The 15017-nt window shown below is 45.9% G+C and overlaps 2 protein-coding genes across 2 annotated transcripts in view; both read right to left on the bottom strand.

Moving 5' to 3' along the window:
* LOC121720029 (regulating synaptic membrane exocytosis protein 2-like) overlaps positions 1 to 1375 on the bottom strand; it is a 76069-nt gene extending 74694 nt beyond the window's left edge. Inside the window, exons 1-2 of the mRNA XM_042105863.1 lie at positions 1126 to 1375; positions 359 to 540 (exon numbers count right to left, since the gene is read on the bottom strand). Coding sequence (XP_041961797.1) covers positions 359 to 525 — 167 coding nt within the window. The 5' untranslated portion in view covers positions 526 to 540; positions 1126 to 1375. The remainder of the gene's footprint in view (positions 1 to 358; positions 541 to 1125) is intronic.
* A 1200-nt stretch (positions 1376 to 2575) lies between these two features.
* On the bottom strand, positions 2576 to 14887 carry dcaf13 (ddb1 and cul4 associated factor 13). The gene is made up of 11 exons (XM_042106183.1): positions 14660 to 14887; positions 14076 to 14275; positions 13820 to 13927; positions 13568 to 13657; positions 13150 to 13305; positions 12440 to 12517; positions 11953 to 12035; positions 11535 to 11699; positions 10305 to 10440; positions 6536 to 6699; positions 2576 to 3078 (listed from the first exon to the last, which is right to left on the bottom strand). Exons 1-11 carry the CDS (start codon positions 14727 to 14729, stop codon positions 2991 to 2993), a joined length of 1338 nt encoding a protein of 445 aa, XP_041962117.1. The 5' UTR covers positions 14730 to 14887; the 3' UTR covers positions 2576 to 2990.
* Between the last annotated feature and the right edge of the window lie 130 nt (positions 14888 to 15017).

Genomic DNA, 15017 nt, shown 5'->3' with positions numbered 1-15017 from the left:
AATGACAACACACGGCTATTAACGAACACGACCACAGCAAGCACCAACGCTATTCATATCCACGGTCATGACATCCGCTGAATTCCGCCCGCTAAATAAAGATGTGTTCATGTATGCAGCCATGTTTAATTTCAAGTGATGAGGATGCACATAAAGAGTGTGAAACGCATTTCATGTCGAGTATTTCATGGCAAATCATCGAATGTAAATGGAACATTCCCACGACCTACCCCTGCAATGTTGGGGCAGATAGCGCTGAACCCCTAGCATGTCCTACACAGCTGTTGGAGCTCGGAGAGCGTTCTCTGTGCTCACGTTCAGAAAGAAAGACAAAAAAGGACGAAAATAAAAGGCTTACTTGAGCATTGACTGCTCTTTCTCCTCTTCCTTTTTCTGCCGGTCCATGACACCGAGGATGATCTTCCTTTCCTCCTCGGTGAGGTGGCTCAGGTCCGGCATCTCCGGTAGGGCAGCGGCCGCAGGAGGAGCGGACGTGCCGCCCCGGGTCCCGAGTGGAGCAGACATCTTTAGACACAATTGCTAAAGAGATCAACAATCAGCAATAGCACAGCCTTAATTAAAGCTATGTCATTGTGTGCCTATTGATATGTAACATCTGTGAAATCTGCCACCTAGCCATATCATCACAAAAGCAAATGCCCTTAACTGGAATGGATGGATTCAGACTGGAATTATTTGACATACACTCAAATCACCGACGATTTCAATCTGACATGCAAGTTAAGTTACTAGCTTTCGAATGCAAGCAATCAAGCTAAACATTTCCTTGACCAAAATTGCTTGCGTGAGACCGAAGGAAGCATCATGGTATTTCACACACACAGTAGGCTTGTGAGGATTGCCAGCACTACCAGGGAGCTAAAGCTGGGCAGCTGGAAGGTAGGCTACAAACTAAGCCAGCTGCAACGCCAAATTCACATAATAGATTTCTAAAGCCCTCATTTCCATACATGAGACTTAAAATTGGCAACGGTTCACCGAAGTCTCCGTACTACACAAGGAAACTGATCAAGTCTTCGTGTGGAGCATAGCCTACTCCAAACATATTTCCCCTCTAAATCCAAACGAGGAGTCACTGTTGATGAACGTAAATCGAGCTCTTGCCTTTTTATTTTGCAATCATGTTAAATCCTGTCTAGCCCATCGCTGTCATCTTTTAGAGAGAGCCTCTTCGCATGCTGAAATAAAGGCGTCGAGTCCTTTCGTGTTTGTTTTCTTTTGTGGCCTCCCTCCTCACTGTGCTTCTCGGTTTCCTCCAGGTTGTTAATTCTTGGAGATTTCTTAAATACACAAAAATGGATGCAATGAAAAAATCCCCACTGGAAAGGTAGGCGGAGCAATGAGGATACGTAGGGGAAAACTGTGCGGCTTTGACGGTGGGGAACGGGAGATACGTGTTGACGTTCTTTCATTGACAGCGAGAGTGGATCGCCTCCAAAACGTGGGATGGAGAAACCACGCGGGTAGGATCCGTGCTTGATTCTAAAAATAGCACAGGCTATGGCCCCACCAAGGAATCTGTTCAGTTATGCTATATAGCCTAGAAGTGTTTTTTTCTGTGTGCTACTCCCTGGCTTCACAAGATTTAAACAAAAATACAGTGGGCATTATGCCAAAGCTTCATCACATTACTTAATCGAAATAGTGTCAAGAATAAACACTACATCTGAGCATAAAAGAACGAATACATCAACATTATACTATACAGGATTAACCCAAGCAAAGACGAGCTCTGTAAACCACATGGCTGTACACCAGGATCTCTATGTCCGTTCACAGAAGCGTCTTTCTATGGATTTAATCCAACACCATGAGTGTTGCTGCGAGTTGCTATATTAGTGCGAGGCATACCCGTCTCTCACTCCTTCTCTTTGATCTGTCGTCTCGTAAGATCTTAATCGCCTCACTTGCGCTCAAACCAGTGGCCAGCGCATCAGGTACGTGCTAGGGGCAAAGGAGATCGAGCTGATAGGATTATGCTATAGTCCGTCGCTTATTAAGTGGATGTGGCCCTACAGCCAAAGTCGATTAGTGGTTTCCCACACCATGCAATCCAAATTTTCCCCAGTCCCAGTACTAGAAAGAAATGTGTCCACTAGAGAGGCAAAGCAACTGCAAGCGGCAAAGCGACCTGCAATAGCATAGCACTGCTGCTCCATGACTCCCAATCTCATGCATGACTGTCCTTCCCCAAAAGACCCCATCATTGCAGGAAATGTGAATTAACCATTGCATTTGATTTTACTAGAATCCTCTGTCTTGGTCTGTTCTAAACATATCCCTCTACTTGACCACTGTGTGCACAATAGTGCATAGAGTATTGCAGTCATGTACTAAATTATTCATCTAAATGTCAATGTACTGATATTAGATATCCAAACAGGTCATTCTATTACACACTTAATGGACATACAGATCTGGAAAAAATGAAGAGACCACTACACATTTTTCTGATGTCCTCCTACGGTTGCTGACATTTAAATGAGTTGACGGTCATTTTCAAAATTAAGAGACCACTGCCGTATATTCACAAGGACAAGATATTCACAAAGCGTAAGTATCAAACACAATTTATTAATACCATTTGCATATCAAATCCAATGTTTCCAACTCCACATCATAGCCTGCAAAGTGTGCAAGTTACATATTCCCACCATGTCCTCAAAATTGTTTAAATCTTTTCCCTCTCCTCCAATAGATGGCAGAAAAAGGATGAGGTGGAGATTTTTATCTGGAGTGAAACACGTCCTGCTGAATGTCCTTCACTTGGGAAACAAAGTCTCAGTCGAGCCTCAAAGGGCCCATCCCACAGTCTGTCTCGAGAGTGTGTGAGTGTGGAGTGAGTGAGTGTGTGTGTGTGGTGTGAGTGAGAGAGTGTGTGTGTGTAAGAATTCTCCAAAAGTGAGTGTGTGTGTGTGTGTGTGTGTGTGTGTGTGTGTGTCGGTGCCTCTTCTCCCCCCCTCCTCTTCCTACTCCACCACGGTCACCACGTGCTTCTCCTTCTCCGTCTCCACAGGGACAGAGCCCGGCTTGCTGTGCTTCCTCACGTTCAGCTCCCTGGAGAGAGAGAGAGAGAGAGAGAGAGAGAGAGAGAGAGAGAGAGAGAGGAGAGAGAGAGTGTGTGAGAGAGAGAGAGAGAGTGAGAGAGAGTGTGAGAGAGAGAGTGTGTGTGAGAGAGAGAGAGAGAGAGAGTGTGAGAGAGAGGAGAGAGTCAGAGAGTCAGAGAGAGAAAGAGAGTGTGAGAGAGAGTGTGAGAGTGAGAGTGTGTGAGAGAGAGAGAGAGTGTGAGAGAGTAAGAGAGAGAGAGAGAGTGAGAGAGTAAGAGAGAGAGAGAGAGAGAGAGAGAGAGAGTGTGAGAGAGAGAGTGAGAGAGAGAGAGAGAGTGGTGGTGAAGATTATAAAGAGAAGGTCACACAAACAGAAACAGCTGCAGATGTGTAGAAATGAGGCTCAATGTTTTGTCTCCCAGGGCAAGACATCGCTTCCGCCTAACATTAAAACAATTCAGTCTGGAGACAACCTGAAAGTGCTCAATAGAGGTTTGGGTCAGTGATGGCGTACTGGGCCTTGGCTGGCATGCCACACATGTTGTGAGTCTGATTCCCGGCTGCCACCGTGGCCCTTAACCACGCCTGGCTCCTGGGAGACTGCAAGTCGCTTTGGGTAAAAGCGTCAGCCAAACCCAATAAATGTAAATAAATAAATGACACATAGCAGACACTTTTGTCCAGTGGCATTCCAGGAAACCAAACTCAACCAGGAAGTGTTCAGGCTGGTATATAAATTTCAAACATCTTGTTGATGCTGTAATCATTCCCAAACACAATGCTCTATGCATGTTGAGACTATGTTATACGGACATCCACCTGACTATGCAAGACTATTGCCTGAAGAGACAGCACATGTTGTACATCAGTTGCCTGGTCTAAATGGACAGGTTTTTTTTGTCATTCCGATTGAACTATTTTGAATGAAAATGTTGTGTCATCTGTGGGGTACGTTCTATCTCTTTGATCACTGTTGCTGTTGATTTCCGTTGCTGTTTTTCTTTTGCTCAAGAAGCTGGTTGATAATATAGTGAAAGTTTTAGTCGTTGTTCTTGCCAAGCAACGTGATAATGCACTGGTTCTGCCGGGGGCAAAGCTGAGGAGACAGCGACAATTTTTTAGCATTTCTCATTTTTATTCCAATTGAGCCATTATTCTGATTCTAATTGGATCAAAAGTGTCCATGTAAACCCCACCTAGTGCTCCATCTTTCGCATGTAGCTACAGACCTATCTGACACATTCAGTATAGCAGATGAGGAGACAACACTAGGCACCCTGAGAGACTGCATGTCCCAACTCAGCTACCGTAGCTCAAGAGATTCAGTTATGACCAAGAGCTTCAACAGAACACCTTCCCCTCTCTGCCGGTCTCGGTCCAGTCCGACTTCCATCACAGTACCTATTCACAGGTGACACCTGCAGACCTGATGAGTTCAACCCTTCTGCGTGGCTATTATCGCAGCCATTCATTCCAATACACCGCCAGCACTCGCTGCCAACTACCCAGCTCAGTTCAGCTCCTTTTGCCTGGCACAGAAGCCAGAGAGAGCGAGGGAGGGGGAGAGAGAGAGAGAGAGAGAGAGAGAGAGAGAGAGACAGAGAGACAGAGAGACAGAGAAAGAGAGAGATCCAGAGCCAGGTCCAGGCTGGCGGCCAGCCAGGGGATAAGAGACGTGACACGGGGAGTGGCGAGGACCTCTCGGTCTCCCTGGCGCTGGAGCCAGGCCAGAGTGGGCCGCCGGACCAGACCACAGGTGCACGCGGGACAGAGGAGCGGAGGCTGCCGTGGCATGCGGAGGACGCCAGGCCGCGCCGTGCCGTTTATTACGAGCCAGACGGCAGCCGGGTTGAGGTGCCCGGCTGCCCCCTATGCCTTGAACAGAGAGCCAACCATCTGACAGGCCACTGATGGCAAGTCGCTGGAATAAAACTACAACTTGGAAAGCTGGATGGCACATTGTTCAGTTGTCAAAAATGTTTTCCTGCCTGCTGATACCTTAGACAGGCTAGGTGTAAGATTGGAGTGGTCTTGAAACCACCATTATGCTGGCGACAGTACTAATCCACTGACTTGCTTTAAATCGAAAACAGTGCAACATGTGGTATTACACAAAGTGGTATTACAAGAAAGCCAGCGTGGCCCGGTGCTAGCGGCTAACTTTAGTAGATATCTGGGCAGACCAGCATATAGGCGTTTTTAAGATTAAAACCGATTTTTGCTGTTAAGTAATTTTTGAATGTTTTAAACAAAAAAACAAAAAAACAATACTGGAGGACAAAGCTAAGTCCAACCGATATCCACTGAATTGTACAGTCCTGAACGTAATTACACCATTTCCAACGATCTGCCATTGCATTATTTTATCAAGTCCATTCTCTAAAGTGGGTGCTCACATGGCCAGGCTATGACTACAGCCTACCTTCTCCTCATCTCACGCAAGACAGCATCCCTGTCAGCACAGTGATGGTTCAAGTCTCGTACCCAATGGAAACAGATCCATAGTCATAGTTTTTACCTTACTATGCACAGAGAATCACAGGCTCAGTCCCTGCCTCAGTCATTGCAAGCGCCTCTTGATTGATTAAATCACCACTATGTGGATACTGTTTTTAGAATTGATTTAGATTAAGTGTTAGTTAGTATAATTTGTATGCTGTTAGTGAATGTGTGTTGTCTGTATGCTAGTGAGACCTTGAATTTCCCCTGGGGATCAATAAAGTATCTGTCTATCTATCTCTATCTATCTAGTCTTGGCACTAGCAGCATTATGCTAAATGACTCAAGCTATTTAAGCTTTGGACTGTTACACAAGACCAAACACGGGTTATCCTGAAGGACAAGAATGGCAGTAACAGAGGATGAGCTCTTTGGTGTGTGTGTGGTGTGTGGTGTGTGTGTGTGTGTGGTGTGTGTGTGTGTGTGTGTGTGTGGGTGTGGTGTGGTGTGGTGTGGTGTGGGTGGTGTAGTGTGGTGTGGTGTGGTTGGTGTGTGTGGTTGGTGTGTGTGTGGGTGGTGTGTGTGTGTGTGTGTGTGTGTGTGTGTGGGGTGGTGTGTGTGTGGTGTGTGTGTGTGGGTGGTGTGGTGTGTGTGTGTGTGTGGTGTGGTTGGTGTGTGTGTGTGTGGTGTGGTTGGTGTGTGTGTGTGTGGTGTGGTGTGGTGTGTGGTGTGTGTGTGTGTGTGGTGTGTGTGTGTGGTGTGTGTGGTGTGGTGTGGTGTGTGGTTGGTGTGTGTGTGTGGTGTGTGTGTGTGTGTGTGTGTGGTGTGGTTGGTGTGTGTGTGGTGTGGTGTGGTGTGGTGTGGTGTGGTGTGGTGTGGTGTGGTGTGGTGTGGTGTGTGTGGTGTGTGTGTGTGTGTGTGTGTGGTGTGTGTGTGTGTGTGTGTGTGGTGTGGTGTGTGGTGTGTGTGTGTGTGTGTGTGTGTGTGTGTGTGTGTGTGTGTGTGTGTGTGTGTGTGTGAGAACGTACTTCCGTCTACGGGCATCCTGCATCTCGCGCTGCTCGCGGCGCTGCTTGTAGATGTCGTGGGGCAGGTGGCGGTGGCGTGCGATGCGTCGGATATGCGGGTGGTGCTGGAACTTCTCCCTCAGCTTCTGGTTGTAGTCGCGCGTCGTCTTCTCTCTGGGCGTCAGCTGAGAAGAGCGGAACAGGCAGAGGACTAAGCAAAAGAATGCCGAGAACGTGCATTTGTTATACTGCTGAATTTAAACAAAACCTAAAAAATTGGAAGAGCTAGAACAAGGCGGGGGAGGGGGGGTACAAAGCTACTCTTTTGATACAGAATCTAATTAGCTTCTAGGATGAAGTCTGCTGGTCAGCTGCTGACATGAGGTGTTCCTGCACACCATGCTACAGCTCTGTAAGGCATCCCCGCTAATGAATCTTCAGCTTGACTATGTGCCTCATTGAAACGTCTGCCCATACCCTCAACAGCCTTCATCCACCTGCTCAAAAAGAAAGAGTCCTACTTTAAAACGGAACGATTTAGGGTTAGGGCTGCACATGCTAAGTAGTCCCTGCACCTACATACAGTACAGAAAAAATTAGAGAGACCACTGCACATTTTTCTAATGTCATCCTACGGTTGCTGAGGGACATTCGAATGAGTTGACGGTCATATTCAAATGTGCAGTGGTCTCTTTATTTTTTCCAGAGCTGTATTTAAACATCTATCTTTCTATAGCCACAAAGCATATTATTAATTATAATTTTGTAATTACGAAAGGAACAACCTCAGTAATCTAGTTCCGATTGCCCATCAGGGCAGCGTTCTGAAAGGAACACTGCAGGTTCCCAGTCAGAAGGTCACACTATTTCACTCAGACACAAGTCATCGCTGTACTAAATTTGATGAATCTACCTTCAAATTCAAATCGATGGCTTTAAAAGACAACAGCACATACCCTGAGTGAGAGAGAGAGAGAGAGAGAGAGAGAGAGAAATAAAGAGTGTACACATCCACCCTCCTCCCCATGCAGACTTCTCTTCTCTTCTTCGCCCCTATCCATCTCTGTTTTTTTTTTTTTGTGGTCGTAAAACTCCCAAGTCCCTGAGCTTGCTGTTGGCCAGGCAGTCCAGAGCTCTCCCTCCTCCGAGGGCTTTTATTCTAATTAAAAGCAATGATTTTTCTCAAATTCAATTTGTTTAAGGCACGTTAATAGCTACTGATCCTGTCAAGTGTGTCGGTCTAGCAGAGAGGACGTTGACTTTTTTTCTTTTTTTTTTTAAAGAGAAAAAGAAAAAGACCCCATGAAAATAATATTTCTCATTTTCTTGACAAGGTTCATGTGAGAAAGTGAGGGGAGAGAGAGAGGGAGAGATAGAGAACGAGGGAGAGAGAGGAAGAGAGAGAAAGGGAGAGAGATGGAAAGGCCGGCCTAAACATGACTCTGCATTTGCCTGTGCTGTGTGAAAAATGGATGTGGAGAGAGTATGACTCAGCCTGCCTGGAATGAACAGCGGAAAACTGCTTTTGGGAATCCTCGACCAACTAACTAAAACCCACTCCATTTAGGAACTCCACCCTCATCCTTTACGATCACAGATAACTAAACACAAACGCAAACCTACTGAAATGACTCACCGCCACTTTTATGTGTCCTCACACATCATTTGAAAATCATATCATACCCACCTGTGGCTCCAAAGCTAAAATTATAGTCAAACCAGACTTATCAAAAAACAACAGCCATTTAATTAACCCCTTCCTCTAGAGTCGACTTCCATGAGTTCCAGAAGACAGGGACACTCCGGGTGACTCGGGGCATCTCTGCGGCCGCACCCTCTCTGGGCTGGGGATGCGGCCGGCGCAGCCTTGATTCAGCAGTTATTTCTTACCGGCTTAATTAAATACCCTCTCACGCTACATCTTGATTGTTTAATGCTTCATTATTTTCTGAAGTGGCCGGCTTTAAGTGATTGGACGATGCAAAGTGCTGATAGGTGCAGGCCTGGGCCTGATCGCTTTAAGTGCAGGGCGTCCAAATAAATCTTGTCTCTCTCTCTCTCTCTCTCTCTCCCCCTCTCCTGATCTCAGTTCAGCGGACGCAAGAAACTTGCCAACGAACACCATCAGGAGAGTGAAGAGGCTCAGAGACAGATAGGAGACACACAACTACAATAAAATAAAAAGAACATGGCCACCCAAGATGAGAGTGACTGCATGAAGCGACTGAACCGCGCTTCACTTTTGTGCACTCCGCCACATCTGTTGTCCGAATTACTTGTCCGAAAGATTTCGGACAGCAGCAACTTGGTCTGGGCTCGGTGTAGCAAAGCAAAGCAGGCCCACCTGTTCCTTGTGTCTGACGCAGGGGACAGGGGAAGAAGAGAGAGACAGAGAGACTGGGAGGGTTTCCACAAAGGCCCATTTTAGTCTCTCTCATCTCCCATTTCATCTCGTCTCTTTCCCCTGAGCTTTGATGTTTGCTTTGATCCCCAGGCATTTGCTGCATTGTTAAATGGCATCGTTAATTATTGGAAGGGGGGGGGGTAACCTCTCCCGGACACCTCTCTCACCCACCACCACTTCCACCTCCTCCACCCCCCCAACCCCCCAGGACGAGGCCTGGCACCGGGCAGTAGAGCTCTGTAGAGCCACTTATCCAGAGTGATGCCCCGCACTGCCGGTGGAGCATCCATCAAAGTGCCTGGCAGTCGCCTTCATCTGCTGTGCGGCCTCTTTGGCACCGAGGAAGATGCCCGACACTATGCACCACCTGGGCAGACACTGGCGCGCGTGTGTGTGTGTGTGTGTGCGTCTCCGCGGCAAACATGGAGGTGAGCGGCTCTCAAAGTTGGTTTTAAGGCAACACCAAAGAGCTTTTTGTAACTTAAAATAATGTTTCCAAAAGCGTTTCAGTGGTTCATCAACTCGTAACAGGGTGAACGGCACTTCTGTTATAGCTTCGTGGCCCTCTCTATCGGCTATAACCGCTCTATGTAAGTTTGCCAGATCGGGTAGCGGATCTGTAGTTCGATGGAATGAGACATAAGAAACTACAAATTTGACTTGCTTCTGATGTCGCAATATATCATACTTTCATAAAATCATGCAACATACTCTACCTTGACTGCGGACATCGTTATTTGCAAAGCCAGTGCTGGATGAACAGATAGCGTGCGTGCGACAGAGGAAAAGTGCTTTGGTGTTGATTAGGGAGGGAAGAAAGAAGGATCACCTGGGTCATGGCAACCATCCCAACATGGAGGTCTACAGAACAGACCGCTGTTCCCCAAGTTCACCCAACATCTCCGCTGTTCCCCAAGTTCACCCAACATCTCCGCTGTTCCCCAAGTTCACCCAACATCTCCGCTGTTCTCCAAGTTCACCCAACATCTCCGCTGTTCCCCAAGCGAGATTAGACATCATCCAAATTCACCAGACATAGCTAAATGTAAGAAGTTCTGCAATGTTCCTGCCGTTATATGACATTTATAGCATAGGCTGTTGTCAAGAATATAATTTTTTTTAGTTTGTCCTTCAAAAACTAAGTTTTATAACTCAAGGACACCGAGACACAGCCTGAGTGTGTTAATCAGCATTAGGGCTGTCACCGCATGGCTTGCTCCTCGGCGCTCCTCAGAAACAAGCAGCCAAGCACCGAAATCTGTTCCGCCTGTTCATAAAAGGCTATAAACGTCATCCCGGACACCTGCTAAAACAATAATGAGTTTTGCAGGGCTCCTGGCCCAGGTGAGAGCAGAGCAGAACAGACACACACATACACACACTCACCACTCCCAGCTTCTCTGAGGCGTTGGCCTTCCACATACGGATGTTCATTTCGTCCGAGCCACTCAGGATGTACTTGTTGTCGGCTGACCACCGGACACAGATGACGTGCTGCATGCGCTTGGTGTGGTACACTTCCCTGCAGAGAGAGAGACAGAGAGAGAAAGAAAGAAAGAAAGAAAGAAAGAAAGAAAGAAAGAAACAGAGAACAAATTAATGTCACGGACAGGAGAAAGAAGAAACTCACACAACACTACACAACTACACTAGTTGCAATCATATCAACAATATGAGATGGACTTATTTTTCCATCAAGCCATTCGCAATTAATTTTCTATGGGCCTACAAACGGCTTGCTTTAACAAGGGACCTGTACAACGATATAGGCATTTATCTGATATATCTCTTTCATCTAAGGTGCAAATGATGGTCTCACACTAAGCACATGCAAGATGCTTAAAATGAACAAGTTGGCATAGCGAATTAGCGTTCATTTTATGTACCTCCAGATCATCCACAAATAATCTAAACAGACAAATTCTTTGAGAAAGCACAAGTCCATCAGACTACAAAATGAGAGCATGTACTCAAATACTACAGTTATTTGACGCTGGAGTAATTTGATGTTATTAACATAATAATCAATTCGCTGACGGGCATCCAGGTTGGCAGCCCAGATGACTGACGATGCACGACAAGGACCACATGGCTGGCATTTGCATATGGCACAGCACCCTCGGCCCCATTGATCTGGGAGGTACGGTGCGTACCATGCTGTAGAATATTCTGCTTAATCATGAGCCCTGGCCTTTTAGGGGCCGTATTAAAATCAATAACCGGCCGCCAGTTAGAAGTAATCAGTTTGATAGCCTCCACAAACATGTCACTCAATAGGCATTCACATTAAAGTGTTATTCTACTTTGAAGCAAACAGAGAAGTGATGGGTCAGGTTTACTGTATGTGTAAGGTCACTCAGCCTGCTTGGTGTACAGGTGGCTTGAAAGTGTTTCGGATACATGTTAAGCCTAAGTGCGAAAATCTGCCAAGTCAATAAGGTGTGCCTGGGGTGCAAAACATCTTTGGTGGAAAACAGATTTACGGTAAGGCCCAGTTCAGTTTCATAACTCAAGACTATCAAAATGACAAATGAAAAATGAAAACCCAACAAAAGAAGGTTTCTGTGCCTATTGGTCCAACATCAGGGGTCCGTCTCTGCACACGCACAACCTCACCTGCTGTGACCACCGTCCTTGGGGAAGATGCGGACACTCTTGTCAAAGCTGGCCGACACAAACTCCCTCCCTGTGGGGGAGTAGTCCACATCCAGCACCGCGGAGACGTGGTCCATGTGAACCGTCACAGGGTTGTCCAGGTACCTCATGTCATAGGTGTACAGGCTGTCAATCACACAAGGCAGGACCAATGAGGACCATCTCTCTTTTCAGGGGCGGAGTCACTACAGAGCAAGTCTCTTTGGATCACTTAGCAGAAAGAGGGAGTTTGCTGATTTCCTCCACATGGACTTATTTAAAAAAATTATAATAGTTAAACAGCAAAAGGCAAGATCTCACAAAAATATATATATGTTTGAAACTGAGAAATGGGTGCAATACACAAACAGGGAGGGGGAGATTTACACCCAAAACATACTTGTAGTCCTCATTGGAGCTGGTGAAGTAGTACGCCTCCATTGGGTTCCAGCAGAGCGTGTTACTCCGCAGCTTCATAATCACCTAGGTAGAAGTATAAGTTTAAGTATATATAATCTTTTGATCCCGTGAGGGAAACTTGGTCTCTGCATTTATCCCAATCCATGAATTAGCATACGACCAGTAGGCCATGGCTGCCCCCACCTATGAGAGGAGGCCTTAAACACTCCGCATGGATCACTATACAGCTCATAAGCCATGTGCAACAGTGTTAATAATACAGGTTTAGCATTTATTATTGAAAGTATGGTTTTAACAGAATAATAATCTCCAACTTAACAAAAAATGACAGCCATCTATTCTCTTGAACATTACCTCATATTCAAATTGCTTCATGAAAATGAATTTGGATGATGGTTTAAATGCCTGTGCTGATTTTCTTGTTACATTACTGGGTGTGTGAGTTGGAAAGGAAGAGACATGTTTACCTTCTTGAGAGGTGTGGCCTCCCTCATATCATAAAGCACTACGCTTCTGTCTGAGGCACAGCTAGCCAGCAGCTCCGTCTGCAGGAAAAAAGAGAGAGAGAGAAAGAAAGAAAGAAAGAGGAGGGAAGAAAGAAACACAGAAGAATGGCAGAGAGAGAGAGAGAGAGAGCGAGAGAGAGAGAGATTTTATATGGTGTTTATGCCATTGGTAAAATCCAGCTAAACAGCAGCCCAGTGCATTGGTCAGCAGATTTCAGAGTAGTACTTTGATCTGCCCAACAGTATCAGATATCAGTGAGTGCATGTGTGTGACCGTGAGATTAAGAGACATAGAGGACCAAGAGTAGTGTGTGTGTGTGTGTGTGTGTGTGTGTGTGTGTGTGTGTGTGTGTGTGTGTGTGTCCCTTACGCGACACCATGAAAACAGACCATTTTTGAAAATTGAATTGATGAAAATGATGATGAAAATAAATTGAATTGAATTGAAATGTTGAGCTCCAGCATGCCCTCTCTGAACCGTGGTGAGTTTGGGCTCACCTCTACTGGACCATGGTGAGTTTGGGCTCACCTCTACTGGACCGTGGTGAGTTTGGGCTCACCTCGACTGGGTTGTAGCGCACGTGGTGAGTTTGGGCTCACCTCTACTGGACCGTGGTGAGTTTGGGCTCACCTCGACTGGGTTGTAGCGCACGCAGTGAGTTTGGGCTCACCTCGACTGGGTTGTAGCGCACGCAGCTGAAGCTGTCGACTCCCCAGGAAAAGCTGCGGATGGGGCTGGTCCTCTGCTCGTCCCAGATGTCCACCGTCTGGCCGCATGTGGCAAACGTCTCGCCACTCTGGTGATGGTCGATGCCAGTGAACACAGCCTGCAGTGGGACAGAGCAGAAGGATGAGGACATGCAATACAAGAGAGCATCAACAAGAGATCAGAGACCACATAGAAAGTAAATTGGCAAGGTGTATCACAAATGAGAGTTAGTTTCTAACGTCAGTGATTTTAGTTGCAGTGATACATTAAAGCTCAACACATACTCCTACAAAATGTGGCAATAACACTCAGCATGTGCATAACCTGTTGAGCTAGACATTTTGTAAATGGCAGCTGCTCAGAGGTCAACTCATTCTGACCTTGCCAAGGATTGTGTTAAGAGGTTCCTCCTGCTCTCCATAGCCTGGTGGCTCCATCTTCCACTGTTTGATTGTTTTGTCATCACCAACCTGTCAGAGAGAGAGAGAGAGAGAGAGAGAAAACACAGGAGAACGTCAATTCCTTGAATGGGAGAACTATAAACATTAATTTAAAAAAAAAACATTAATGGTGAAAAAAGCACTTCTGTTATTTTACTCAGATAAATGAACAGGTGAATGATGCTATATTACCGTGAAGAAGGACGTGCCACAAAATCGGGTTACTATTCCTCTGACAAAGCCTTCATGGGCTTGCACAGTGCGGAAGCACTCACGCTTTGGGAGGTTCCACAGTTTCACCTAGCAATGGCAACACAAGAGACATCAGCAGCAGCAACTATGTCAGCAGCATTCACAAACAACGTTCATGGAAAGAAACCTTGCCACTGGACATGCTCTTTCTAATGCTCTAGCTACAACAGTTTATTTTTCATCAATACGTTCCTACCTCTCCATCACAAGCTCCAGACAGCAGAATGGACAGGCTCTTGGAATGTTTGGCCATGCAGTTGATGCCATCTCTGTGTCCGTCCAAGGATCCTACGAAGGGCTTGGCGAACACACGCTCCAGCTTGGTGGCGTTGAGAGCCCTAGTGTACTCTCTGGGTACCTCAAACGGGTGAAGTGTTGGGTCGTAGTTCCTTGGAACTGTAAGGGCAAAATTATGGGTAATTAGTTAATAAGTGACATATGGAAGGTGACGCTGTTGCAACGTTCATTAAAAAGCAAGATGGAATAACGATGAAAGACTGAAATTATCACAGAATTGCTGTGTTTACAACAGAAATAGTGAAATCAGTGATATCAGACTGTCCTGAGATAAAAGTCTTGAAGATGTAAACAACACAATCACAAACAGGTTCAAAGGATCGCAGTGGCAAGCGACATGACATGAGTTATGTCACTAATCCAAATGATGGTGAACGAAATTGTATGGATTTCCATAAAGGTTGCATGAACAACTAGTACTGGCTAGCTAGCTGGCTAGCTAAATAGTCAGATCCGTGGCCTTGAGTAGGCTACACAACTCACCACGATGTATATCCCTTGTCGTTTCACGAACATAATCGTCCGGATTTCGGGAAAGCACTTTTACTTTCATTGTGCAAAGTAGAACACCTTTAAATCTATGTAACAAGTAAATTCCATAAATACAAGACTCTAGTTGCTAATATATCTACAGTTAGTATCAACGAAGAGAAATATCAACACTTCACGTGTGAAGGAAAATTGTATTCACGCATGCGCAAAAACGTCACCACTTCCTCTGACTCCACAGCAGGAAATCTAGTGCATCAAAACTGTGGTGTACACCGCTCCCTAGTGTCGTGGATGGAGATCAACAATGTGAGCATTCAATTTGATAATAATGTGATTTGATAATAATTTG

This window comes from Alosa sapidissima, chromosome 10, assembly GCF_018492685.1.
Source record: "Alosa sapidissima isolate fAloSap1 chromosome 10, fAloSap1.pri, whole genome shotgun sequence".
Taxonomy (NCBI): domain Eukaryota; kingdom Metazoa; phylum Chordata; class Actinopteri; order Clupeiformes; family Clupeidae; genus Alosa; species Alosa sapidissima.
The sequence above is the reverse complement of the archived record's forward strand: the minus strand, read 5'-3'. Positions and strand labels throughout refer to the sequence as shown.